The sequence below is a fragment of the Macaca thibetana genome, chromosome 10, assembly GCF_024542745.1.
Source record: "Macaca thibetana thibetana isolate TM-01 chromosome 10, ASM2454274v1, whole genome shotgun sequence".
Classification (NCBI taxonomy): domain Eukaryota; kingdom Metazoa; phylum Chordata; class Mammalia; order Primates; family Cercopithecidae; genus Macaca; species Macaca thibetana.
In genome coordinates this window covers 45,269,788-45,283,024 of record NC_065587.1, presented here as the reverse complement: position 1 = coordinate 45,283,024, position 13,237 = coordinate 45,269,788, and the positions used below count along the sequence as shown (strand labels likewise).

Below are 13,237 nucleotides of genomic sequence, written 5' to 3'. Positions count from 1 at the left end.
ACGTACATTTAAGAAAGATTAATAAAAACAAGATGATTATTTACCCAGTGATTCCAGTTCAGGATCACGGGTGGCTAGAGCCCATCTCTGCAGCTCTGGGTGCCAGATGGGACCCAGCCTGGACAGGATGCCCTCCCATCCCAGGACACACTCACCGATACCCACACCCACTGAGACAGGGACCATTGAGACGCACCAATGAAGCCAACAGGCAGTTTTGGGCTATGAAAGGAAAGCAGAGGACCCAGAGAAAACCCAAGCAGGCATGGGGAGAACATGCCAAAGCTACACAGACAGTGACCCTGCCAGGAAGAGATTTTTATGTTCACATCAAAGTCGTAATGAAACAAAGCTGAGTGACTTGACGTTATTTGAGGACCTGCGGCACTCCAGGTAACCCAATTTTAACTCCTCCAAAAATGAGTGCTAACTGCTATTTCCACCAGGGTGGTACATCAGTGCCACTTGCAGCCCTCCACTGGTGGTTGATATCAAGGATAGAGGGACTTGGAGCGTCACAGAAGCGGGAGCAGAAATCTGCCTGCTGGATTCTCGCCAAATGACTTCCTAAGTCTTTTCTCCCTTACACAATTATGCAGACATTTCTGCATTGTTAAAAGGCTTTTCTTTTTGTCCAAAGACAATTAAAATGCTCCTTTCATAAAATTAGATATTTTCCCAAAGGGTTGAGAAAGAACTAGAGAGCCAGGCTTTGTACTGTTCTCCTCTTCAAAATGTGGCATTGCTGTCATTTCACTCTCGATCCCGAATCAGCTTTCTAAAAATACAGTCAAATCATGCTGGGCTGCCTAAATATATTTGCAGTGAAGCAGTGAATAATTTGAAGTGACTAGTATTCCACAAATGTTTTCTTTATATAAATTTTCTGTTAAATTAAATAGAATCTCTTTATATTAAGAAAATCAAATAACCAGTACCTCTCAATTGAGTTCTTTTCCTTCTTTTATTTTTTGAATTCCATGCACATGAAATACAGTGTTACTAAGAGTCACTGGTAAATCATTTTGGATTTTTTTAGACTTTCGTGTATACAGAAACAACCACTAAGAGAAGTTGATGAGGTGAGGGATATGTTAATTAGCTCAAGTGAATCTTTTTATTGTATATACATAGATAAAAACGTCACATTGTACTCTATAAATATGCATACTTATTATTTGTCCATTAAAAATACATTTTAAAAATTAAAAACAGGAAACAGCTGCAGAATTTTTCTACTAGCTTAGTACTTAGGTTTTGGACCTTTTAATCTAAGAGTTTATTTTTAGGAAAAGTTGTCCTCATGGAACCTAATGCTTTATGATTCCACTTGGGGACATGTTTTGGTAATTGTGGAATTATTATAGGGACAGGGAATTCGATTCAGCAAATGTAAATTCAATGACTATAAATTAAATTATATTTTGAGTGAGTATATAATCTTTATTTCAAGTTGAATCTCATCAACTACAAGGAGTTTTGGTCTTCAACATAGGAAACCTCCTATTATTTTGGCTTTACTGAGTGAATTATGCCTGAAACTACCATGCTGATGAGATGTGTACAGTGGAGACTTTTTTTTCTTTAAGAGATTGAAAATATTTTTAAAAAAATCCTAAAATATTCATTGCAATTTCTAATCATCATCATCATCATCATCATCATCATCATCATCGTCATCATCATCATCATCGTCTTCATTTTTCCTCTTTACCTATTTGTTGCTAGGTAAGGCTAAGTACGTATCATCTCATCAAACTCTCATACTTCCCAAATGGACAGATGTTTAATGCCAACAATTTTCATATGAGTAACTAAAATGACATTGCACCAGGTCTGTAACCCCCTGTGTTTCCTTCATGGTACAATATATAAATGTTTCATTCCCAATTCATGTAAATCTTCCCTCTTTGCCAGGTATTACATTGTACCTACTTTTAGATAACCAGGCCTTGAATGAGGGGATACTTAAATAGCTGTCAGCTTTCGCCAATGTCCAATTACCTCCCAATGAACATCTTGCATAAGTCTTTGTGGGTGAATTTTTTTAAAGATGGGAATGGATTATTTGATATTCAAGTATCCAGGAAATCCAACTTTGCAAATAGTGACTTCTTACACAATGGCATAATCAACCTGCATCATGATTGTGTCTAAGACCAGGGCTCAGATATGGGGGTGCCTGGAGGGCTGCTTCCACTTGCATCCCCATTCTTCTTGCATGCATTGACCCCGTTCACCTTTCCTTTTATTCTACCCATCCTACAGGCTCTTTTCTCTCTGAAACTTTCCTTCTTTTGTACAATTATTTCCCCGATGTGGTTGGTCAGGCCATTGACTGCTCTCTGATAATCTGGGGGACCAGAACTGTGTCTTTAGAGTTGCCTGCTGCCAAAAGCCATTTCATCTTTTTTCCTCCCTCAATGTCTGGAACAATAATTTGTCAAAAAAAGTTACTTGTTCAAGCAGACTTTTTTCCCTCTCTTTCTGATGCTAGAACACCCAACACAAGCCAGTTTAAACTGACAAGAATTAGGCCAGGTGTGGTGGCTCACACCTGTAATCCTAGCATTCTGGGGGGCTAAGGCGGGTGGTCAGGAGTTTGAAACCAGCCTGGCCAACATGCAGAAACCCCATTTCTACTAAAAATAAAAAACAAAAATAGCCAGGCGTGGTGGCGTGCGCCTGTAGTTCCAGCTACACGGGAGACTGAGGCAGGAGAATTGTTTGAGCCCAGAGGCGGAGGTTGCAGTGAGCTGAGATTGTGCCACCGCACTCCAGCCTTGGTGACAGAGCAAGACTCTGTCTCAAAAACAAACAAACCTACAAACAACAACAAACAAACAAACAAAAAACCAAAACTGAAAAGAATGAAATGGTTAATACAATTGAAAAGTCTGGGGCCAGCCTCTGGATTCAGTGGGATCCAAGGTCTCAGTGGAGCTTGTCAAGATTTCTCTCCTTTTCTTGGCTGTCTTCTTCTGAACGGTGTCTACTCACTGTCACCTGGTCCCTTCATAGTTCCAAGATAGCCTCCAGTCCCATCTCCAACCTCTTATCAACTCCACAAGAAGGTTCATTTATTCAACATATGTTACTTGTATATCTCCTCTGTGCAAGGCAATATTCTAGACTCTGGGGATAGAGCAATGAACAAAGCAGTCACAAATCTTTAGCTCACTTCTGCTGATTCTCTCTTCCACAAAAATTCTAATAATGTCTCAATGAATTCTTTCTGACTGGTCTGGTGTGGCTCACCAGCCCAACCCTAAAGTGAATGGGGGAGTCAGCCCCACCAGGACTGGAGGGACTGAGCTGAGTTGGAGGGAAGCTCCCCAGAGGAACATCATCAATGCACTGTTGCAAGCAGGGTAAAGAATGGATGCTGCTAAGTAAGCAAAAACAGTAGCTGGCCACCGTGCCCACTGCCATCAGTCAATGCCCATTGATTTGCAGCCTGGCCAGCTCTGTGGTTCTTGTACTCCATGCTCTCCTGTTTCCTCAGTCAGGCCTCTTTCAGCCCCAGTGTTCCTGACACACAACTTTCTTCCCTTTGGCTGCAGCTCCAGATGAAGATGAGTGAGCGGGCCGCCTCACTGAGCACCATGGTACCCCTGCCTCGCAGCGCCTACTGGCAGCACATCACACGGCAGCACAGCACGGGGCAGCTCTACCGCCTGCAAGGTAAGCGCGGTGCTGCCTGTGTCCAGGGTGTGGGCCAGGCCTGGCAGTTCTGGGGAGAGGGCTCAGCTCAACTCCCAGCTGTTGCATGCCAGCTGGTCAGTGCCCTTCCTCCAAAGGTAGGACCCCCACCAAGGCCTCACAACATGAGGCACTTAATCTTTGTAGAGCCATACTTCTCAGCTATTTGCATTTATCACAGTGTCCTGGGGGAAGTCACTTAAAATGCAGATTCTTGGGTTTCATCCCCAGAGACTCTAGATCTTAAGGCACAGGATGTGGCTGAGCAATCTGCACTTTTAACAGACCGTACGCAGGGTCTGGGCGAGGGGCCAGGGACCAGGCTTCAAGAAATGATGTAGCGGACTGATGAATCACAGCATCAGCATTACTTGAGGTCTTGCTGGAAATGCAAATTTCCATGCCCTTCCCCACACCTACTGAATCAGGAGCTCTGAGGGTGGGGCCAGGCTGTGTGTGTTTGAACAAGCCCTCCGGGTGATTCTCCCGAGACCTCAGGTCTAGGAGCCAATGTTTGACTGGATGGGGCCCTGGACTGAGGCCAGAAGCCATGGCTTCAGGTTTGCTGAATGACTTTAGGCAAATCCTAGTAAGCTCTTCTTTCAGAGGAGTGGTCTCTGAAGCATGAGACCCAATGGCCCATAGTGCAGACAGTGTGAACAATTACAAATTCTATTTAAACTGGCTGGGCACGGTGGCTCACACCTGTAATCCCAGCACTTTGGGAGGCTGAGGCAGGCAGATCACCTGAGGTCAGGAGTTGTAGGCCAGCCTAGTCAACGTGGTGAAGCCCTGTCTCTACTAAAAACAAATACAAAATTTAGCTGGGCACGGTGGCGTGTGCCTGTAATCCCAGCTGAGTCAGGGGAATCACTTGAACCTGGGAGGCATAGGTTGCAGTGAGCCGAATCATGCTACTGCACTCCAGCCTGGACAACAAGAACAAAACTCTGTCTGAAAAAAATTATATTTAAACCTTCTCCTGTCCCTTCAAACATGTTTTTTTTTTTTTTTTTTTTTTTTTTTTTTTTTACATTTCATATTACATAAGAATATCTTACGCACATATAATTTATAAACAAGCAAACAAACCTGTGTGGAGTATACTTGCAAACTCGAAATAGCAGGCACTAGACCACACGTAGTTTACATGCAGAAATTTGCTGAATAAATGAATGCAAGAATGAATGAATGACCAGGAAGACTGCAACCTCAGTCCTCCATGCCCGCTCTGAACCCTGGTCACAACAGCCTTTTTCTCAGTCCTTGCTGTTGGTCCTTTCTCCCCCCAGGCAGCTTTTCCTGTAGGCTGCGCTGGTCCCTCATCCTAGTTGACTCCTGCTCACCTCCAGGTCTCACCTCCAGTGCCCCTCAGACTCCAAGGAAGCCCTCCAGACTTTCTTGTAGATTGCGTGGACACCTCTGATGATGCGCACTCATAAGATGCAGATGATGACTAGTGTTCATTTCATATTTAACTATGTGGCCACTTGACTCATGGTCAGCTCTCCTAGGAAGCAATAATGTCCAGGAGGGCAGGAGAGCTGCGCCTCTGTCTGTCTTTATCATTTGATCCCCCGGTGCCTTGCGTGCCTTCCATTAGTATTTGTTGAAAGAATGCATAATGTTAAGAAGGCACTGGGGGTATTTACATTTTAGTTTTTATGTCTCTGTGCTCTGTTCACTAGCAGAGAGCATGGCATGCCACTGATCCCCTTTAAACTTCAAAAATTTTTTGCAATATTTGAGTTATCACAGTTTTTGTCATATACATACCAGACTGTTACTCAATTTTACTCTCTTCTATTTGGATACACTTTTTTTTTTTTTTTTAAAGCATATTTTACTACCTTAATACTGCTATATCCACTGGTTATACTTTTTTTGTTGTTGAGACAGGGTCTGGCTCTTCGTCTAGGCTGGAGTGCAGTGGTGCGATCATGGCTCACTGCAGTCTCAATCTCCTGGGCACCAGTGATCCTCCTGCCTCAGCCTACCGAATAGCTGGGACTACAGGTGTGTGCCACCAAGCCCAGCTAATTTATTGTTTTTTGTTTTTAGTAGAGAGGGGGTCTTACTGTGTTGCACAGACTGGTCTCAAACTTCTGAGCTCAAGCAATCTTCCTGCCTCGGCCTCCCAAAGTGCTGGAATTATAGGTATCAGCCACTGCACCCAGCTAGTTATGCTTTTTAATAGACAATAAAATAATAAGTATTGAAGATTTAAAATATGTTCACAGAGTACCTAAAATTATCTTGCTTATTACAAGTGGCTATTTAAACAACAAGTAAATTTTTTTAAAAAAATTTTATTCTTCTACCTATACTGCCTACCTTCCCTCTCCCCTCCTTTTCATGCCCCTTAGAAAAAGAAAATAAGATTGGGTAAAGTTAATGACTTGGTGGCCTGGTGTGCCATGTGATGAAGTTACAGAGCCTTTAATTTCTTCTTGTTTTGCTGGTGATTATGGATTGTAATTCCTCTGGCCAATTCACCTACATTGATGAATTTCAGGCTTTTTTTTTTTTTTTTTTTTCCCTGGCAAATCTGGAGGTTATGGTTGGAAGTCATACAGACCCTTAGGGAGGAATTTGCCAAATCAGTTTGAGAATAATGGTCTTTTTCTCAAATTTAGTCTTCGAGAGCCACCTGCTGGTTGATTTGGGAATTACCACTTTATTACCGTTTTTGGTGGGGAAAGGGAGGTGCTGGTTTTGACACGTGCCATACAAGACATACATAATCTACCTTCACTGCTTCTCCCACTTCGTTTTAAAATTTTCATAGAAATTCTCTTCTATGATTATACAGATACAAAATCAACATTGGAAGTAGGTTTATAATGAAAACTGGCTGGGCATGGTAGCTTATGCCTGTAATCACAGCCCTTTGGGAGGCCAAGGTGGGTGGATCACCTGAGGTCAGGAGTTCAAGACCAGCCTGGCCAACATGGTGAAACCCCACCTCTACTAAAAATACCAAAATTAGCCAGGCGCGGTGGCGGGCACCTGTAATTCCAGCTACTCGGAAGGCTGAGGTGGGAGAATTGCTTGAACCCAGGAAGCAGAGGTTGCAGTGAGCCAAGATCGTGACACTGCACTCCAGCCTGGGCAACAAGAGTGAAACTCTGTCTCAGTGAAAGAAAGAAAGAAAGAAAGAAAGAAAGAAAGAAAGAAAGAAAGAAAGAAAATTATGGAAGAAACTTACAGAAGCAATCAACAAGTTTATGTTGAATACTCTTCACTGGATTCTTTTAGGAATGCATTGGATAAAATAACAGCAGTTACAGTAGTAGCATTTCCCAAATTACGTTCCTTGGAAAGCTAACTCTGGTAGATAGCACCTTCCCCCTAAGAAAAGTACTGTGGTCAAACGAGTTTAGGGGAAATGCTACATGTTAAATTCTCATGGAGAGTCAGAAAACAAATCAATAATTTCAGGGCTCTGAGATGTCCTGCAATAAAAAAAAACCTGATTAAACTTGTTTAAACCAACGCTCTGCACATCTATTTGGACATGAAACCTCTTCTCCCTCTTGCTATATGAGCAAACATTCACATGCCACCAGTGCAGTGCTGAAATCTCAGATTTCGTCATTACGAGGGAGACAAGCCATATTCAATGGGGTCTTTCTAAAAACTACTCTTTCTAAGGACCTACTGTGTCCCGGCTTTCCACTGAGACCTAAAATACATGATCTCATTTAGATCCCAAAACAGCTGCCTGACAGGGTATTTGATTCTCATTTGCTGTTTGGAAACTGAGAATTTGAAAGGTTACTAAGGTGTCCAAGACCACCTATCTAGTAAGTAGCAAAGATTGTAAGGTTTTTTTTTTTTTTTTTTTTTTTTGAGACGGAGTCTCGCTCTGTCACCCAGGCTGGAGTGCGGTGGCCGGATCTCTGCTCACTGCAAGCTCCGCCTCCCGGGTTTACGCCATTCTCCTGCCTCAGCCTCCCGAGTAGCTGGGACTACAGGCGCCCGCCACCTCGCTCGGCTAGTTTTTTGTATTTTTTAGTAGAGACGGGGTTTCACTGTGTTAGCCAGGATGGTCTCGATCTCCTGACCTCATGATCCGCCCGTCTCGGCCTCCCAAAGTGCTGGGATTGTAAGGTTTTTATCTCTCATTCATCTGTCCATCCATTCTTTGTTTACTCAGTAAATGTTTATGGAGCATCTAGTTTAGGCCAAGCGCTGTGCTAGATGACAGACATACCTGGGACTCCCAGGCAGGGACATTCCTCCCCCCTCGGAGCTTATAATCTAATGGAGAGTCACCATCCATAATCAATAGTTAATTTCAGATTTGGTATATGGAACAGTAAAAAAGAAAGTTTTTATGATAAAGAAGGTGAGGCAGAGCTGTTGGTTTTGAGAAGACACTGACAAAGGCACTTCTTGAGATGGGGTAGTCAGTGGAAGCCCCTGCATCACTGAAGACCTTAAGTCTAAAAGAGGCAGCCATACCAAGAGCCAGGGGAAGGCATTCTCCATAGAGAGATCAGCAATGCAAAGGCCCTGAGTCACAAATTAGCTGCCTGCATTCAAAGATCAGGAAGGAGCCAGTGTGGCTGGTGCCTAAGGGACATAAAGAGACAGCTGGGGTGGTGACCACAGGTGACCAAGACTTGCTTATCCTAAGTGTGAGGGGAAGCATTAGAGGGTCCTCCTCAGCATGGCAGTGTCAGATTTAATTGACATTTTCATTCAAGGGATTACAAGAGAACAGGAGAGGAAGTGGGAGACTAGCCCCAAGACTGTTGCACATGAGCGCCAGAGGGTCTGCTTCAGTACAATGCGCCTCTAACTCTCTCACCTCCTTCTCAAAGTTATCATCTCAGCAAGCTTTACCCTTAGGCCAAGGTGCTTCATTGCTCCAGGATTTTCAGAGCTCTTCTGTGGGAATTGCCTTGGAAGATAGCATCACTTGTTTCAAAACAAAAACAAGAAAAACTAGGCACCTAGATCACAGATCGGACTTAAGGTAATTTGAGGAAATAAAAGGGTGACACTGAACAGTTGTGTCACTGACCCAGGCATCTTCCATTTAGCCTTATGTGGTTCTCCTGACAACCGCGGGAGTTGGTGAGAGTGGGACCATCCTCTCCATTTCAATGACTGAAGAAATGGAGACCTTTGGAGGTTAAGGTCTTACTCCAGGCCACGTGGCTGGTGGATGTAGGCACTGGCATTAGTGCTCCGGTGCTCTGACTTCTAATCCAGGCTACTGCCTTCATCATATGGTCTTACCTGTGGGAGGAAGTCATGCCTCCATGGGTGATTTCAAATGCAGGTTCCCTGAGACCGAAATGCCTCCAGAGGATTCATTCCAACCCATGCAATTTACATTTTGATTTTAAAGATCATCGATTCTTGGAGCAAGGGGCTACTTTGGAGAAGTTAACATTGTTTTTTTCAGTATTAATCCTACCACAGTCACAAACGTCAAATGGGTAGAAGTTAAGAGGGAAGCAATAGATTCGGATCCAAGCAAATGTGAAAGGTGTCAAACCCGCATGTCTACAGGGTCCAGGCAGGCTATGCAGATGAGTAAATGGGACAGGTATAGGAGTGGCGGGGTCCCTGGCGGATGTCAGGGAGAGCAGGCAGTCTGCTGTCTGCAGATGGTCATGCTTAGCAGAATGTAGGGCTAGTTTTGCCTTCCAGTTTTCCAGGAGTACAGGGAAATTGACATCTTTATGGGCAGTCAGCAGCTATTTAAATATTAATAAGCAATTCCAAATGTTTTAAAGCCTGTGGAGGCCAGAGAACAGGTCTGGGTCCAGATGTGGTCTACAGGTTATTATCAGCTTGTGACTTTTGTGTGAACTGCAACAATGTAGGGAGGGTTGGGAAGCCTTTCATTCCATTTGCTGGCGTTACACTAAACACAGCATTCAAACCATGCAGGAAAGACTCAGCCTTCAGGATAGAAACTGTAAGCGTTTTCATTTTGACTTGACCTCAAGTGAATGCTGTCAGTCATTTCTCTGTGCAGTTGACTAAAACTTTGGATTCTGCACTAACAATATTTGTATGGTCTCTGCTCCCTGAAGGAGATTTTGATACACAGTCATAAAGATATTCCTGGATTTTTACTTATAGTACTCAAACTCATTAATACAATTTCTCTGCGTTACAGTGTGTGCATGCGTCTGTGTGTTGGAAGGAGAATAGAATGTGTGTTCAAACTGGCCGGGAGTTTGGGATAAATGATTTCTAATTATTTGGGATATATTAATATTCAAGACTTAGCTAATAATAATCACTGCTGTTATGTACTAGCAACTATATGACTGGATAAATCCTTTTCCTTTGGTTCAGATTTGAGTCTTGCAAGTATCTGAATCCAAGATGTTATTTTTTGCTTGTTTCTGTTTTGGTGTTGAGACCATAGTAATAGATTTAAGACTGTACAGTGGCTGGGCGCGGTGGCTCAAGCCTGTAATCCCAGCACTTTGGGAGGCCGAGGCGGGCGGATCAGGAGGTCAGGAGATCGAGACCATCCTGGCTAACACGGTGAAACCCCATCTCTACTAAAAAATACAAAAAACTAGCCGGGCGAGGTGGCGGGCGCCTGTAGTCCCAGCTACTCGGGAGGCTGAGGCAGGAGAATGGCGTGAACCCGGGAGGCGGAGCTTGCAGGGAGCCGAGATTCGGCCACTGCGCTCCAGCCTGGGCGACAGAGCGAAACTCCGAATCAAAAAAAAGACTCTACAGGTCATGAAGCCATTTCTACTTCCTTTATTCTTCAACATACTGTGAGGAGGGGGAACAAATGTTTTCTCCCCATTCCACAGGAGTGAAAAATGGGTCAAAGCGATGTTGTTCCTTGTCTAAGTTCATGCTTCTGGGAGGAAGATCAAATGGGACTTGAACTGAGGTCAGGGCTGCTTATGATAAGATGATAGAGCATAAACTCAAGGCTTAAGGGCCACACGCCACCATAAACATTTTTGCATGGTTTAGTGTTTAAAAACAACATCGCCAGGTGCAGTGGCTCACACTTGTAATCTCAGCACTTTGGGAGGCCAAGGCAGATCACTTGGGCCCAGGAGTTTGAGACCAGCCTAGGCAATGTGGCGAGACCCTGTCCCTACAAAAAATACAAAAATTAGTCGCGTGTGGTGGCGCACACCTGTGGTCCTAGTTACTCGAGAGACTGAGGTGGGAGGATCACCTGAGCTCAAGAGGTTGAGGCTGCAGTGAGCTGAGATCACGCCCCTGCACTCCAGCCCTGGCGAAAAAAATAAATAAAAAAAATAAAAATAAAAACAACATGTTTTTGAATGTGTGTGGGTGGGCGGACATGCTCCACTGGCTGCAGTCCTGTTTCTTGCGCCTGCTTGATGCACACATTTACTCACCAAGGCTGCGGAAGTTTGTTCCGAAGGCTTTGCACTGAGTCCTGAGCTCTTCACCTAGCAGTGTGCATTTCTTTGCTTGTGGTAACCCTTGGGCAGCAGGTGGCAGTAGAACCTCTAGTTTTTGTTAAATCAGCGCAGTGTTATCTACAGGGATGGGCAAACTAGGGCTTGTGAGCCAAATCCAGTCTGCTGTCTGTTTTCATTAATAAAGCATTATTAGGACGTCCAGGCCCATTCATTACATATTAACTATGGCTGCTTTTGTGCTACAGGCAGCAGGGCTGAGTAGTGGCAATGAGACCGTAAGGTTTGCAAAACCTAAAATATTTAGTGTATGGCTCTTTCTAGAAAATGCTTGACAATCCATATATTATTAATATGTCACAAAGATCTTGTGCATTGCCTTCTTGCCTTTTTAAACTCTGTTTGGTCTGAAATCTAAACCTGAAATAATAAAAGCTAAATGAATTTTAGGAAGTTCTCTTTAACATTTACAAGATTAGCAAAGTGTAAGCATAAGACTGCCTTATTGCTACTCAGGTTTCTAAAAAGTATTCTGGCTAAAAGTTTCCATAGTTCTGTCTCATTTCTCCTAAATACCCTGGATGTAGGGATTGAGGCAGGTGAAAAATTAAGGAAGAAAATAATTACTAATGGACTGACCATAGCTCAACCCAGAGACCACATGCAAATGATATGTAAATCATACAATATCTGTGACTCATTTACATATCATCGTGAGTAGCCTTTGGAAAAAATTCTGCCTTAAGTACATTTACTTATTTCTGTTATAGAGAAAATTGTTACCAGCTAATTTGATTGTGGGCTCTCTCTTGTAACTGTTGATTTTAAATTCTTTTTGGAAAAGATGTTGCCAGCCCTCTGAAGCTTCATCGAACAGAGACTTTTCCAGCCTACAGATCTGAGCACTGACAGTAACTGCCGAGAATTGTTAACACACTTGTGATGTGTCAGCCACAGATTCACCCAGGAGGTCACAGAATGACAGCAAGGGAAGTGACGACGAAGAGAAGAAGCTTAACGTCCTGGCTAATTGTGTGGTCGTTGGGAAACTCTGCAATACTATAATTTTCTTTATTTTCTTTTTCTTTTTTAAATTCTTAGCGTAATTGAAACATGCTCTATACATATTGACTCTGTGTTCCCTCTTTTACAGCTGGACAGAAAGAAGTCAATGTCACGAAATGATTTTCTATTGTAGATACCTTATCCCTTGCACTTCTCTGAATCTGTCCTTTAGTGGATTCTTGTGATTTTCCTTCCAAGTGTTTCAGTTGTATGACAGTCAGTATTGACAATAAAATGGCTTTTAATTATTTGTTGTTTGTTTACGCCCTGTTCCTCAGTTATTATTACTGTGGTTCTGATTAACTACTGGAAATTATATTTGATTATATCACCAATTAGTTAAATCAGTGCTTTGACTCACCCTTATCGGTTCTGTTCAAAACTATTCTTTCAAAGAACCCGTTCGTATTGTTTACAGGGTTACAGTTTTTCTTATATGCTTTCCTCACCCTCCTACCCCCTTTTTTAAAAGCGTTTATTTTGTTCGGAGTACCTTCGTAAAACATTTGAAAATAAAAGATCATTCTTCACCCATATGTTCTTTGGATTCTGGCAACACGTTTTTCTCTATCCTAGGTATTTCTGAAGGGTGTGTGGATATTTTGCATGTGAGCTTTGAGCGTATTGCGTATTGTGTTTAATATGAATTCAACCATTCACGCATTTTCTCACTCATTCATTAACGTGGTCTGTATTGAGTGTCTATGGGTTTCCGGCACTGTACTGGTGTCCGGGGATGTAGAAATCAAAAGACACAGTCTTTGTTGCCAAAGACTTTAATTCCAGAAGAGTACCACAAGAAAATCAAGTTGGAAATCTCATACAGTGACACCTGCTAAATGGGCCCCCGGTGGCCGTGAACTTCTAAAGAGAAGGTCAGTGCTGGATGTGAATTGAATTTTGTGAGCACCGTAAGTTAGAGTTCCTCTAAAGCTGCAGAGCAAGCAGGGATCGTGCCTGCCTGTTTCACTACTCTTTGCCAGATAAAATACAGGATACTCAATTAAATTTGAATTTCAGATAAGCAATGCATAGTTTTATAGATCTGAGTTAGCTGGGATTTCCAAGGACACTGCTGG

The 13,237-nt window shown here is 43.0% G+C and overlaps 1 protein-coding gene across 2 annotated transcripts in view; it reads left to right on the top strand.

The window, feature by feature from the left end:
* The window catches only part of DOK5 (docking protein 5), a 173,678-nt gene extending 160,984 nt beyond the window's left edge, over nucleotides 1-12,694 (top strand). For both annotated transcript variants that reach the window (XM_050746533.1, XM_050746534.1), the window contains exons 7-8: nucleotides 3,564-3,684; nucleotides 11,938-12,694. In XM_050746533.1, the coding sequence (XP_050602490.1) occupies nucleotides 3,564-3,684; nucleotides 11,938-12,002 (186 nt within the window). In that variant the 3' untranslated portion in view covers nucleotides 12,003-12,694. The remainder of the gene's footprint in view (nucleotides 1-3,563; nucleotides 3,685-11,937) is intronic.
* The last annotated feature ends 543 nt before the right edge of the window (nucleotides 12,695-13,237 follow it).